The following is a 15,914-nucleotide window of genomic DNA, read 5'->3' on the forward strand; positions in this document are numbered from 1 at the left end:
TTTTGTTTTATTCGCGTTAGTCATTTGCAATATTTTGGAACATTTGTAAATAAAAACATAATTTAATTATTAATGTCTATTTAAAAAATCTTCTCATTTTAAGGTTTCTAATTGAGAAATTTTTGTCTTAATTTTTCATTGTTTTCTATGTATTCTAAAGATATTTATTTAAGAATTGTTTCATTGTAATTATCGAGATTGTGAATTTTATATTCTGAGATTTCGAAGAATTTAAACCCAGAAATTTTTAAACGTTTAAAATTGAAACCATACGATTTAGAATACTTAAATCTAAGGTTACTACAAAATAGTCAAATTAAAAATTAAAAACATCTAAAAATTAAGAAGTGTCATACCAAACATTTTGGAATTTAAGCTTTTAATATAAAAAAACGAAAGTTGCAAGTCTTTCAAAATTAAACTACTTTAGAATAGTGTATTTAAATAAAATATAATTTTTAATTAAAATTATAGAAATTTTAAAGATGATACATTTATTATTATCAAGTATCATATCAAGTAGTATCAAGTGACATTCAAAGTGATTGGATACATTTTTTAACCAAAAAATGTGATTTCTGTCAATAAAATCATTAGTATTTTAACAGTTTCAAATTAAAGAATCTTAAATATTACGAAGCTTTAAGGTTCAATTATTCTAAAGCTTGAAACATTTGAAAATGACATGATCTTAAATTGAAGTCTTTAAAACTGAAAGAAACAAGAAGCATTTTTATGCCAATTAATTAACTTACAAAATTGAATTTCGTGATCAGCGAATTTACTACTTACTTTTTTTCTTTGAACTGATTATTTAAAAATGTGTTTCTGATATAGCGATCAAAATGTTGCGAGCTGAAAGATAATCATTTTTCCAGGAATTAAATTACTTTCACGATTCTTTCACTGATTCCGACATCAACATTCACATAAACAAGCAAGTTAATGTCTTTTACCAAAATAACTAAATTTGCATGTTAAATATGATAATTTATTTCATAATTTATGCAGGGGGCTTAAAATTTGAATTTTCGCTTGCTTACCGGAACTTTATTTTAGCATCCTAATATTCTTTCCACTAGTTCATCAGTTAGCACTATGATGGCTTACAAAACTATTATTATTACTAAAAAATATTTATTGATAAGAAAAAAATGATTTTATCTTTTGTTCTTATTGGAAAATTTGGAATGCCACTTGAGTCAACTGTTTCTTTGGAATATATTTTCTATTAAGTCAAATTTAGCAATTAGTTTGAACGTTGTGCTTGGCTACGTTTACGGAGAGGATATGGGCTATTATGTGTACCTACATTGTGTTCATGTACCGCATGAGTATTATACTTCGAGTGTGTATCATTTCTAAACAAACTATCATACGAGACAAGTTGAGCATTTGGGCTTGATGTACTCAGTCACGTATAACATGAATAGGAAATTTCACTTCAATATTCTGATTGACATGCCACTAACTATAGGAAAACCAGAAAAGCTGAAATTAGTCTGGAATATTGAGCAACGGGAGAGAGCTGAGAATTTTTTGAAAACTTGACATTTTTCCAATTTGTTTTCACTTTTGCAATAAATCGCGTCTCGTTCTTTGACAATGTATTTGGAAGTGTGCTCAGTGTTAAAAACCATCCCCAATAAAATATTAAAGATAATTTTATATTTAAGACTTTGAAGTTAATGTTTCGTTCAAAAATGGATGTTTCCTTTACATTAATAATAAACCGGAGAATTTAAATCTTGTGTTGATGAATTGTTTAAATACTGAAGTTCTTTTTTATGTAATAACAAATACTATCTTTTTAGATCTTTAACTTATTTATTACGTAGGTGTTCTGATTTTATATAATAAACCCTCCTTTTACATACTTCTTTTCGTTACTTTACGTTTAGAGACAAGGTCTTTTAAGTAAGAGTCATTTTTATTGCAAGTGAATTGATTTTAATTGAAAAGTCTGCTATTATATTTTTTTTCTAAATACACATCTTTTGACGAAAAATGCTCCAATATGTTTCAAAATTCTGTTCATTTGAAAAGTCTTCTGTTATACTTTGGGTTCGGAAATCATCTCTTTTCTTTAAAAATTCTACTATTTGGAAAAATTGTTAACCAAAAGAGATGATTTCCGAACTCAAAATATAACAGTGGACTTTTCTAATCAAAAGAATTTTGCGTTCGGAAATAATATGTTTTGGTTAAAAATTCGGCTTATTGCTGAAAATGTTATTATTTGGAGAAAACTTGTCTTTTTCGTTCGCAACTGTTTTGTTAAATATTCGACTTTTTAATAAAAAATCATCTTTTATATTTGAAAGTTAATTGTTTTTAACTGAAAAATCTACAACTATACCTTTGGCCAAGAACTAATTCCTTTTGATTGAAAATTCTACTATTTGCTTAAAATATTATTTTTTCAAATTTTCAACTATTTTGTAAACAATTATTTTTTTTAGTTGAAAGATAATTCCATGTAATTGAAAAGTCTGCTATTACAACTTGGATTCAGAAATCATCTCTTTTGGGTAAAAATTCTACTTTTCGGTGGAAATTTTATTATTTTGTTGAGAATTAATCTTTCTTTGTATAAAATTAAACTGTTTTGTCAACCATTCAACTTTTTGGGTTTCAATTTCAAATATTTTCTAAAAAATTAGACTATTTTACCTAAAAAATCAACTTTTTTTAATGTATCTTTTCATGCTCAATATTCCACTATTTCGTTAAAAATTTTTTATATTCTACTTAAAATCTTTAGAATATAAAGTCTACATTAATGTCATTTAAAGGAATTTGTTTCCTTATTATTCTCCAATTTTCCTGAAAAATCACCATATTTCCTCTGTTCTTAGAGCATTTTGGGCTGTGAAGTCTGAAGTCACTTCTACCTTCATTCACATTGTATATTTAGCCTTGGAGTTTTAAAATGTTAAATTATTTCGAAAATGTATGTAATAAAGCTAATTATCTACACTAATTATTATTAGAAACGCCTAAAAGTGAACCGAAACAAATATAATTTTGGGCAGGAAAACACGGAAAATATAACAATATACTGTTAAATCCATTTCAAGTAGCTAAATCTTGAAAGCTGCACTTTCTGAATTCAGAGGTTTAGATCTATTTTAAAATAAGACAAATCGCTACTATATAAGCATGAACTCGTTGCACAGTTTATAAATTGACTGAATGAATTTTTATTTTCATTATATGATTATTTTTTATGTCATTATATTTTATATGATTTTATTGTACAGAATTATTAAATTGTATGAATTTAAAAAATCTCATGCTTCTTTTTAATTAAGACAGGGGCATCTATTTGTCTTTTTTTTAGGTCAAAGACGTCTTGCCTGTTCTAGTGTGTTTAAACCAAATGAAACTCACCTGTTAACTAATTCAAATGTTGATATCCAGTTCAACGATAATAATTTAATAATGTGCATTTAATCAGTTATAAATATATATGTCATTAATATTTTTTTATTTGACTACAAATATACCTATTTGTCGAAAATATTAATTAGAGTTTTTTCCATAAATTTCATTTCAGCTGTTCAACCTAACCGAAACAGCTGGCTGACTAAAGGCCGAATCCATTTCAAATAAGACATCAGAAAAATACATATTTATATCTTTTTGATTCGAAAAAAAGGAATTTTTTCCGAAGTTATGAGTATCTGAATTTTGTTTAAAAAGAGAGCCATTTTTTGTACTTTGAAGAATTTTTTTTAAATCGGAAAAAAGTGTTGCCTATGTAATTTCTCCTGCAAAACTTGAAGTGTGCCTACTTTTCTTACTTGGAATGGATTTGGTCTATAGTCACAGGAAAAATTGATCAAGATGAGCCAGACAAAAATTTAGGAATTGAAAATAATCTGGGATAGAACATTTTTATTTTTAGGTCCTGCAGAAACTAAAAACTTTGAAATGGATTAATCGATGTCTTGATGTTTAGCAGGTATATATGAGGTTGAAATTTTTATTATTTTCATTGTTTTTGTAAAATCGTTAACGTTTATCTTTTATCATAATCTATGAGTTTAGCTATACTGTCTTTCATAGATGGATCTTGATTTAGAGTTTCTCTAGCAGAAAAATATCATTTTTATTGACCTCGTAAAACGAAAATTTCAGAAACTCTGGAAATTATCTGAAAACTTTATCACTCTAGAGCTGTACCTAAAAAAGTTGAAAAGAGTTCTGTAATGTAAATGCTAATTCTATGAGGTAAATAAAAATTCAATTTTCTTATAGATAAATTCATTTTAAATATCATGGAGGCCTGCTGAATTATTTCAAAAGATTTACTGCTAAGTTTTTAATGATTTACAGGAAATATCAGGGAAATATTAGTTTAAATAAAGTTTAAGGGAATTCCTAAATATCACAAATATTCCAAAGGATCTTAAGGTATTTCAAGGAATTTCACAACATATAAAGGATTTTATTGAATCTTCAAGAATTTACTTGAGTGAATAAGTTTAATTTAATTAAAAATTTGTTTTTATAGTGTTATATATAATGAATTTTCTATAAACATAAAAAATAACTGGAAAATTCTCATAACGAAGTTGTTTCATCTTGCTCCCCCACCTATATTAGGTAATTTTTTCAAATCTATTCAATTATCTCCACGGAAATAAAAATATATGAAAATCTGTGCCATCTAGTAGCAAAATATTCACGAAAAATTAATTTATTAGATTTTTTTATAATTGATAGTGCATATTGAAAATTATTTAATCGATGCATTTTTTTAGATTTTTTGAAAAGCTTGCAATCCTTGCAATCCTTTAAAATGCCCTAAAGTACTTTCAATGAAATACAATGTTTCGAACTCCCATGACATTTTTTAACGCTCTTAAAAATTTATGGTTATCTTTGAAGCCTGAAATCTTTAAAATTCTTTGAAATTTCTTGAAATCCATTGCAATTTCTTCGAATATTGTCAAACATTCGAAAATATTAAAAACTCTCTAAAATGTTTTTTTTTTAAATCTTTAGAAATTTTTGAAGTCCTATATAATGTTATGAGATCTTCGAGAATTCATTGAAAGTACCTTATTACAAGTCTTTAAAATCCCTTAAAGGACATTAAAAATTCTATAAAATCTTATTAAATCCATTCAAAGCCATTAAAATCACTTGGAATCTTTTAAAACATCCTGAAACCACTCAAATTCTTGGAAAATTTCTTAAAATTTGCGAAAATCTCTCAAAAATTCCTCAAAACCTTTAAAATAGCTTATAATAAAACGCTTGTGATACCCTAAGACATTGGAAGATTTTTGAAGATTACTTCTAAAAAAATACGAAGCGTTTTAAAATTTGTGAAATGTTTTAAGAAAACAAGGATATGCTCCGATTGTTAGGTTAAAATTTCTTAAATTAAAATATTCGGTTGAAAACTAACCTTTTTGGTAGAAAAATCATCTCCTTGGTTTACAATGTAAATATTTTGTTGAAATTTAGTCTTCTTTCTTCAATATTAACTTTAAGTTTTCTTGACATTCTTGAGAAAGCTTCATCTAATTTTTAATTTTGAAAAATGAACTCTAAGGGGAAATTAAATGAGATTTCAAAAGATTTTCTAAAATTTCGAAAAATATTATTTATTTTATTACTATGTTAATTTTACAATATTTATGTGTGTTATAAATATATGCAATTATAATTAAACGTTCATAATAAAAAATAAAAAATAGTTTGTTGTAACTAATACTCAGTAAATAATCATTGGCTAATCGCTAATAGCAAAGACATAAGAAATTAAATCTAAGAAATATGTAACAATTAGAATCTCAAAATTAGTTAACCAAAGATAAGTTTTTAGGAAAAAACAACTGTTATGTTAACCCAATCCCATATTATGTGTAAAAATTTTTCCAGAATAATTAACTAAAGAGGGAAACCATTGTTTGCTGAAATGTCTGCAGCAATTGTAATTTTATGCTATTAATTTTTACTCAAAATAAAAAATTACAAAATTATTTTGTTATAATATAATAATATATCAGCATATATAAAATAACACATTTGAACACCTTATATTAAACGCGTTATATATGTGCTTTTAGCAAGAGAAGATTTGATATTTACAATCACGCAGAAACCGGTAAAAATTAGAATAAAACCAGGAATTTTTTGACAAAAATTATCATAAACCCTGTCTGGTCTCGAGACAAGAATCACGATTCCATAAAAAATTCGAGACGAGACTTTAAACGAGATTCGAGATAAGATTCCAGGCGATTCAAATGTTTTATATTAATGCAGGCCTGTGTGTTATGTAGATTATAAAATGAAGTTTATATTTCTATTTGTATTTATTCTTAATAACACAACAGTTTTACATCAATAATAAGGTTACCGTTTATATGGCGTTGATGTATACGTATGTATTTAGTAAAATTAAAATTTTTCCGAATTTTTTAGAAGTTGGTAACATTGTATAAAATATTGATTCCCCGTTTCAGGAGCAGTTGCAGCTTTGATTTTAGGAGAAGTATTTTAAGAAGAAAACTTTTCCAATTTCAAACTTACCTGACATTCGTAAGTCCCATTGTCCCTCTCTTGAACGTATTTGATTTGAAGTGTCCAGACATTTGAGCCTTCCGGATGTAGCACTTGAAACCGCTCGTCGTTCGTGTATGTGAACATGGAGCTCGTCAGAACGTGCCAGTCGCGCCGTCGGATCCAAGATATCTGAAGCAGAAGACATTGTGTCATGTTTAGTTTTGCTCGACTTCACTCCTATAGCGATAATAATTAAGATTCAATGTTAAAATCTTATAGAAAATTAAGAAACATATAAAGAGACTTCTTCTCATGAACTTTTATAATCCAAAAAATTGTGAATCTGCGAGCGGGACTTTTCTCACGAATGCATGAAAATCCTAATTAAAAGTGGTTTTTATATGGTTTATTTTTCGAATTTTTAGTTCGAGTAGTTAATTTGTTATTATTATTACTAATAATATTATTGTTATCCCATTAATCCATATCTCTTTCGGTTCGTTTCGAATCAATGTTTCAACTTATGTCGCTGATCAATCTCTCTGGTAAGCACCCAGGGCGAAGAGCTTTGTGTTTCAGGCATCTCTCACTTCACTGACACTCTTCATCATGCATTTTTGTATGAAAAATTAATAACTCTCACTCAAAACAGGTAATTTTTCAAACAATTGCTTCGAGACAGCGAATCTTCTAAAATATTTATAATTATGATTCAAAAAGTATTTGAATGGTCCGAAATTTGACATCACAATTTGTCAACGGATCTCGACGTTTCCAGGCCCCCTTAATCCGAAAATCCATTTTTTAGGATAGCGTCTGCCTGTCTATTTGTCCGCCCGACCGTCCGTTAGGTTGTCCGGCCGTCCTTCCGTAAACACGATTACTCTGGAATAAATGAACGGATCCAATAGATCTTTGGCACACTTTTTGTAGGTTCTAAAAGAAAAGATGAGTTCGTTAACCAGCGATTTTGGATAAAAATTAAAAAATAAGCGCATATTGAAAATGTTTGAGACCACTTTTTTCTGAATTTGAAAATTCTATGCAAGGATATTTATAGTGTTAATAAAGACGAACAATTTTTCTTCATGACTTTTCTCGATAAAAAAGTTCTCTGAGTTATAGCATTTTCAAAAATTTTAGAATCAATCGAAAGAAGAATTAAAATAATTATTTTTTAATTTTCTTCGAAAATCAAAAATTCAAATTTTGATTGCATAAAAAATAATCAAAAATTCCACTTTGTGGTAAAACTATGCAGAATACGAAAAAAATTGTGACGCCAAAAAATATCTACAAATTCGTTAAAAATAATTTCTTGGAAACATGATCAAAGTTACAAAAAAAAAAAAAGATTGAACAAAATCTGTTTACAAATGTCTGTCGAAAAGCAAGCGCGCAGCACGAGTGTCACGATGAGAATGTGTACCGCAAAGCCTACAGAGCTTTAAGAAACTTAATCTTTAACTGTACTTAATTAGCAATGTAGGAAATTCAGAATATTAAGATGCCTACAAATACTGCGATCTAAAAGAGATCTGTTTGATAAAGCAAGACTCTGTTATGGTTTTGTGATGAAGGGGGTTAAGGGGTGAACAACACCGTTACGTAATAAAACTCCTTGCTAAAGAAAATGCTCAAGAACACATTTTGTGCTCTTTCTCAAATTATAATATTTATTCTAATTAACTTTATTGCTCCCAAAAAATGACCGAATATAATATAATATAATGTAATATATGGACGATCCCCAAGGTACTTTATTACAAAAGTACAATTTTTATTTCTAAATAGATAAGTTTGTAAAAAATTATGATTCTTACTTTAGGTTCACTTTAAGGCAGGGAATTTTACTAAAGAGTTAAAGTTTTAAGTTTGGCTCAAAAAATTCCCACGAGAAATTATAATTTTGACTTCTGCATAGGAAATTTCAGTAAGAAATGATATTTTTGAGTTCGGAATGGAAAATTTAAGTAAATAAATATAATCTTCCTAATTAGGACAGAGAATGACCTACGTAATTATAATATTGATTACTGAATAAGGAATCTTGTAATTAATTACGATTTTCATTTTATGTTCGCTATAGAATAGAAAATTTTGTTTAGAATTATAATTTTTACTTTAGGATGAGCAGTTTCCGTAAAGAATTTTAATTTTACGTGGAACAGAATATTTTTGAAATATAACGGAATTTTTTGAAAAGAATTTGAATTCTTATTTAGAAGAAGGGCATTGAAAAAAATCTCTGTTCCAAGTCATTATATGTCATAATTTGAAACTTTCCTCTACCGAATTTTCAAAAAAGAGAGTAACTATTATATTCTGAATTACCTCTAATAGAAAATTTCGTAAATAAATATAATTATTACTTGGAACAGGAATTTTTCAAATTCTAGAACAGGTAATTTTCAAAAACAACGATATTTTTGTGTTTGGGATAAGGAATTTAATTTAAAAAATATGATGTTGGCTCTCAAACAGATAATTTCGTAAATAATTATAATTTTTATTTTAGGCTCACATTGGAAAATAGAATTTCCCAATTAAATTCTAATTTTAACCTTAAGACAATCAACTTTCAAAAAGAACTAGAATTCTGACATTGGGACAGAGAAATTTATCAAATACTTCTAATTCCGAGGTAGAAATTAAATATTTCTGAAATAATTATTATTTTCATTTTAGGTTCACTTTAGAATGGAAAATTTCTTTAAGAATTATAACTTTCACTTCAGGACAGAAAGTTTCCGTAAATGATTATAATTTGACTTGGAGTAGGGAATTTATAATATAGAATGGGAATTTTGTAACTATTCCATTCTTGGTTAAAAGCGCCTCTTGATAGTTAAACATTCGTATTTTTGTTAAAAATAAAATTTTTTGGTTGAAAATTAATCTTCCGGGTTGAGAATTCGTTTTGTTGTTGGAAATTAAACAATTCCGTTGAAAATTCATCTTCTTGTTTGAAAATTGAACTATTTTGCTAAGATTGTTTTGTTTTTTGTCGTGAATTAATTTTTTCAGCTGTGAATATAACTATTTCATTTTTGGTTTAAAATCTATCTTTTTCAGTTGAAAATTCAAGTACTTGGCTGAAAATTAATATTTTCGTAGGAAATTCTGATCTCTTTGACAGAAACTTGATCTATTTTGTTGAAAATTCATGTATGTAGTTTAAAAATATTCTTATTTGAAAGAAAAGTTATTTTCTTGGTTGAAAATACATCTTTTTGGTCAAGAATTCCACTATTTTGTTGAAAATGAATTTATTTGTTGAAAATTTAACTGTTTAGTAAACAAAATTTGTGGAAATAATTTTAATTCTGATTTATAAAAAAGAAATTTACGAAAACAATCCATGTTCCAAGTCAGAAATAGTCAGATTTTCTAAATTCCATACAAATGCACAAAAATGGCAAATTCTAGAAAAAACTATAATGCATTTCTGAATTGTAATAGAACATGTTGTAAATAAAAATAATTGTGACATGAATAGAAAAATGTTGGAAATAATCGTAATTGTGGCTTGCAAGGAAAGAAATTCTAATTAGATTACAATTAGAATTAGAAAACAAAATTACTTTTCAAAATCGGATTTATGATTCTTTTACAAAATTCTCTATTCCAAATCACAAATGTAATTCTTATGACCAAAAATTATCTGTTGCTGCAACTCAGAACTATAATTTGTTTCCAAAATTCCTTGTTTCAAATCCGAAATTTTAAAACCATTTTTAAATGTTTATAAATCTCTTGAAATATTTAAAAATCGTTTGAAATTATTTCAATCTTTCCAAATGACCAGAAAAACTTAAGAATTGCGCGGAAAATGACTAGGAATTTAAAGTCTTCAATCGGGTAGACACTTTTTCTATATATAATCGATATCCTATAATGATAGTAGAATAGTTTTTATGATTTTTATATTCTCCATCACTCATAACACATCTGCGACTGCCTTATTTACAGAAGAGCTTGAGGGTGATTGAAATACCCTTCAAAAATTGAGTCTCTAATGGAAGCGCCTCAAGGGACCTTCGGCTTGTGCTATATAAACACACGCACACATACTCACACATACATGTATATATATAGTACATCTTCAGAAATTCAAATTTACGCAGAAATCGATGGGTCCTAAAAATTCATTTTGTCCACCCTTCTCATGGGAATCATGTCCCCTACGTTTCAGACTTATTTCTCTGGTTTCTTGTACTTATGATTGTAGCCTCAGAAGTGCCTGTTAGTTCAAAGCTCAAATAATCGTTTTAAATTTAAAATCGAAACAAAATTCAAACACGATTTTGTGTACTAATTCTGATACCAAAATTGAAATAATGACTGTCTTTATTTTCTACAGCATATCGATATTGCAGGTCGAAAGATGTAAAAGCGGCGATCACAATACCTCCTTTTCTTTTATCTAATTCCTTTTCCTTCATAATTTAAAAAGAATTCCCTTAAACTCCGAAAATGAATAATTTTAGCCCAATCTTTGAATTTATTTTTTTTTACAAAGTTTTGATTTATTTTTTATTACTCAGAAACATAAATTAAAAATATTATGAAATAAAAGGCTTCGAAATAAATTCTTTTTCATGCTACTAGTTTAAAATATATCCTAAACAATTTACTTCAGGCAAAAAATATTGCATTTCCAGTAGGATAGAAGAATTTTTAACTAACTAGTTGGATTTTAAAGCAAGGAGATGTATTTTTTACCGAAGAGACAAATTGTCAACTAAAATAATGAATCTTTCACAAAAAAATGAATATGTAACAAAGTAGGTCAAATTTTAATCATGCAGTTGAATATTCAACCATAAAAGATATATTCTTTAAAAAATGTGATACTTGATATTTCAACCAAAAAAGATTTATATGTTCAAGTTACAAATAATTAAATTCAACAAAAAAAAGACAAATTCGCTACAAAAAAGTTTAATTTTCAATCCAGAAATATGAATTTGTGACAACAATTTAATTTTAAACCAAACAGTTGAATTTTCTACAGAACTGTTAAATGTATAAGCCAAAAAGATGAATTTTTTACAACAAAATTTAGTTTTTAAGTAAAAGAAACCAGATTTTCGATAAAATAAATAAAATTTCAAGTAAAGAGTTGATATTTCAACCACAGAAGATTTCAATTTCAAATAAAAAGCAGTTGAACTCCTCCAAAAAGGACGATATTTTCAACAAACAATTGATTTTTTAACTAAAAGAGATTTTTTAGACAAGGAAGAAAGAAATTGAAATCAAACTGTTCAATTTTCAACAAAGACAAGTATATTTTCGGCCAAAGAAATAAGTTTTCAACTGAAATGAAGGATGTTCAACCAAAAAGGATGTTTTTTAACCGAACAGTTATATTTTCAATGAAAAAGGTAAATTTTTTACCAAATAATTAAAGTTTTAATTTTAAAAATATTTGAAAATATAAAATATTTTGAAAAAAAAACGTATTTTCAAGAAAATAGTTGAATTTTCAACCAAACAATATTTTTCATTTATAAAAGAAAATATTTTTAATGATGGCTGGATTTTGTTCAAACCTGGTTTAATATTTAACTTATAATTACGTATGTTCAACAAAAATTTTGAAGTTTAAACCAAAAAGGATGACGTTTTGATAAAATTGTTGAAGACTTTTAAACCAATTAACGAAAATTTCTACACTTTATAGTGATTTTTGATTCGTCCGCTTTTTTTCGCTCTTTTTTTCGTGTGTTATAAGCGAACGTACATTTAGTTTGCAAACTGTGTTGCTCACATTCAGCGAAAGCATAAATGCGAGTGACTGTTTTTAAATTATAAACTTTATGCCATATAAGCTTGCGTAATCATAAATATATTCTTAATATGATCTTAATAATTTAAGTATTTGAGGTTAGGTAGATATTTTGGAGAAATTTTCCACCCTCCGTTGTTTAATTTAACGTCTCATATTAAATTTTAGTTCAGTTGAGAATTTTACTTTTTTATTCAATTTTAGACATTTCTATACTAATTTCACGCCGCTGCGCGTGAGTCCATTTTTTACATACATTTAGCGTACTAAAATTCCAGAACCTTTTTCTACAGTGTGACGTACATTAAAAACAGATTTTAATGCTTAAGGAAACAAAAACAAAAAAGTTAGGTTTCATAAAGTCATTATGAAGAGTAAGGTATCTAAACCTATCTGCTGATGAAAATAAATTGAAAAAATCAAACTTCTGCATTTTTTAACGTTGCTGTTATCTATTTTTAAATTTCTGTTCTTCTTGAATTTTTTTCTCATGAATTATTATCAGGAAAAATTTTTGGAGTGTTCCATAGATTCTTCAAAGCAGCTAAAAAATTGTAAGCACAAAAATTTTCTTTTAGTCTTAACGAGATACCTATAAAATCCAAAAATGTGTTTATTAAAAAATTAAGACCCGTTCTTTACCTTAAATTAAACTATTACACCCTGTGATCTCTGTTAAATAGAGAAAATGTAGAGTCTGTTGTAAAGAAAATTATGCTCTACCTCAAAAGTGCAGAGTGGATATTTCCATAACTTACGACCACAATGTCAATGTACCCCTTCTGAGCTTGACTGCGACAATAAAGTGTGAAATCGATAATAAAGTGGTGATATTGAAGCTGCGCTGGAATTTAATTTTATTCACACTAACGCAATGATTTAGAGGTTATTCTACCGTCCAAACAATAAAAATGGTAACTACAATGTGGGTGAGTTCCGTATAAACCTAACCTAACATTTCATATTTGCGCGAAGACTTCTTCAAATACCTCATCCAGTCATCTGGAAATGTTTATTTTCTTATTTTATCAATTTTATGAGAAAAGTGTAGTTACGATATTTAATTTTATGAATTTTCTAACTTCACGGAGAATCATGTGTGCAATAATTAAAAAATTAAAAAATTACACAGTCACCACTTTTTCACAAATTAGGTCGTTTCTTGACCCGAAATTTCCGAAATAATAGTTTTTGGAATCCCAATTTCTTTCGCTATCTTTTTTACTGTTAAACGACGATTTTCATTAATTAACACTCACCGAGGGTCACTTTTTACTGAAGTACGTCCACACTTAAATCGCATAAGGTAAAAAAAGTACAAATTAAAAATGTCAGGTTAGGGTGACAGAAGACTCATCTAAAGTGTAGTTACTACTTTTCTTGTTAGGACGGCAGCAATATTATTGGTAGGATGGGGTGAAGCATATAAATCTCCGCAGTAGATGCAGACGGTTTTGGTCAGCCTAGCGTAGGAAACTAAAGCTGTTGGTCTGCAGCAAGTTGGCGCAAGTCTCCATTTGATTCCAAAATGAAAATTGTAGCACAAGTGGCGCAAGAACACACATATATATTATAGCATCCTATGTACAATGGTCTTCGAGTTTAGTAGCGGACTATGTCGAAATTGTCGACGTGTAATATTTGCCGAGAATTCTGCAAAGCATGTTACTAACATCCTTGCAAGGCAACCTTATGAATTTTACTTTAAATATTAAGGTATTGCTTTCCCGAAAAAAAGTTCTTATTCTATAGGTGATTCAATTTTTCAATTATTCAAATTTTCAATATTTTTCAATTTCAAACGCTTTTTAATTTAGTTATGAACTAGTAATGCTTTCGACTAGAAATTGCACAATTTTGGATAACTTAACATTTCAAAAATTGTTCTAATTTGGCACAGATGCGTAAACAAACATTATTTCTACTTTTTTATTCATATTTTTTAAAACAAAGCCGGCTAATATGTAAAAAATTTATTAAATTGATATTTGATATAAGCTGGAAAGATGATTTAGGCTTGCAAAAGGTGTTTTAGTGTATGAAAAAGGGGATTGCAAACAAAATCTCAGAAATGGAACAAGATTGAGCGACTAAAATTTTAATTTCTTGGGTGAATTTGAAATTTAATGTTATTCAATTTTAAATGTTTTCCATTTAATAATAGAAATATTAACAAAACATTCTTTCTACTTTTTGAATTATCATTTTTAAGCAAAGTCGTCTAAAACGTAGAAATCTTACTAAGTTGTTCTTTGATATGAGTTGGAAAGGGGATTTAGGATCGCTAACGGTGTTTGAGGGGATAAAAAAGGGGATCTTGGATTGCAAAATAAGTCTCAAATATTGTCCAAGATTGAGCGACTGAAATTAAATTTTTGGGTGAATTTTAATTCTAATATTATTGAATTTTAAATATTTTCAATTTATTAATTAAAGTATTAACGCTTTCAACTGGAAATTGTTCAATTTTTGATAGTTTAACAATCTGAACATTGATCTAATTTAGCACAGATGCGTAACAAAACATTCTTTCTCCTTTTTTGTTTATCATCTCTAAACGCAGTCGTTTAAAATCAGTGGGACTTGAATTGGTCAACGTTTTGGCAATCAGCTTTAACTACATGAAGGATTTTAATTAAAAATTATTCCAAAACCTTTAAATTCTCATTAATGGAACTATTAAGATATTTGTTTTACTATTTTTTAGCTCAGTAGCTATGGAGGTTCCAAAAAATGTTCTTAAATTTAATAAAAAAAGTGGATTTTGAGAAAATCTTAAAATTTTAACTGAAATTTCTAATTTCTAATTGCTTACTTAAAATAGAATTTTTTGTATTACAGAATGATTTTTTTTAAATTGTATATAGTCGTGGGGGTTTAATAAGGGATTTTTAATTGTAAAGGGTATCTGAGGGGATAAAGAACTGGATCTTTAATTGGAAAAAAGTCTCAGGGGATAGGAAAGAAGACTTTGGATTTGAAAAAGATTTTGAGCAATTTTGCAATATGCTATTTTTTATTGATTATTTATTAATTATTTCTTATTGTTACATTATAGCTATTGTTTGCTGTTTATAGGAAATGGACGGGATTTATATAGTTCAATAGATTAATTTTATAGAAGCAAATAAATTTGATATTTAAAAAATTGGTATATTTTAAAAATCAACCCGAGTAAAAATTCTTCGACTTGAGTTCTACTTCAGTTCGACTTGTTTATGTCTTGAGTTCGTCTTCAATACATCGATGCCTGCTGCGTTTCAAAACTGAGTCGAGACATATGCCTTCGTTTTACTTTCATGGTCACGACAGGTAAAACGGCGTTTATTTACCTTAACTCGAGCCTTGTCTTGGCTAAGACGACGTTTACTTGACTCAAGACAAGCCTTGTCTTGGCTGAGAGTATCGAACCTTTTTTGGCTTATAAATGAGATTAAAATTGATGAATTAAAAATTTGTAGTACTTAAATAGTTATTTTTAATTTGAAAATTCAGAATCGGTGGGTCTGAACGAGTATAACCCTTAAAAATTTTCTTAAAAAAAAAAAATTGTAACTTTCTAGAAGGATCTCCTAAGCCGTTCGAAATACGTCAA

General features: G+C 27.6%; 1 protein-coding gene across 1 annotated transcript in view; it reads right to left on the minus strand.

Moving 5' to 3' along the window:
* LOC117169596 (zwei Ig domain protein zig-8) overlaps positions 1–15,914 on the minus strand; it is a 672,873-nt gene that overhangs the window by 368,948 nt on the left and 288,011 nt on the right. The window contains exon 4 of the mRNA XM_033356046.1: positions 6,553–6,714. Within this exon, the coding sequence (XP_033211937.1) occupies positions 6,553–6,714 (162 nt within the window). The remainder of the gene's footprint in view (positions 1–6,552; positions 6,715–15,914) is intronic.

Source organism: Belonocnema kinseyi, chromosome 3, assembly GCF_010883055.1.
Source record: "Belonocnema kinseyi isolate 2016_QV_RU_SX_M_011 chromosome 3, B_treatae_v1, whole genome shotgun sequence".
Lineage (NCBI taxonomy): Eukaryota > Metazoa > Arthropoda > Insecta > Hymenoptera > Cynipidae > Belonocnema > Belonocnema kinseyi.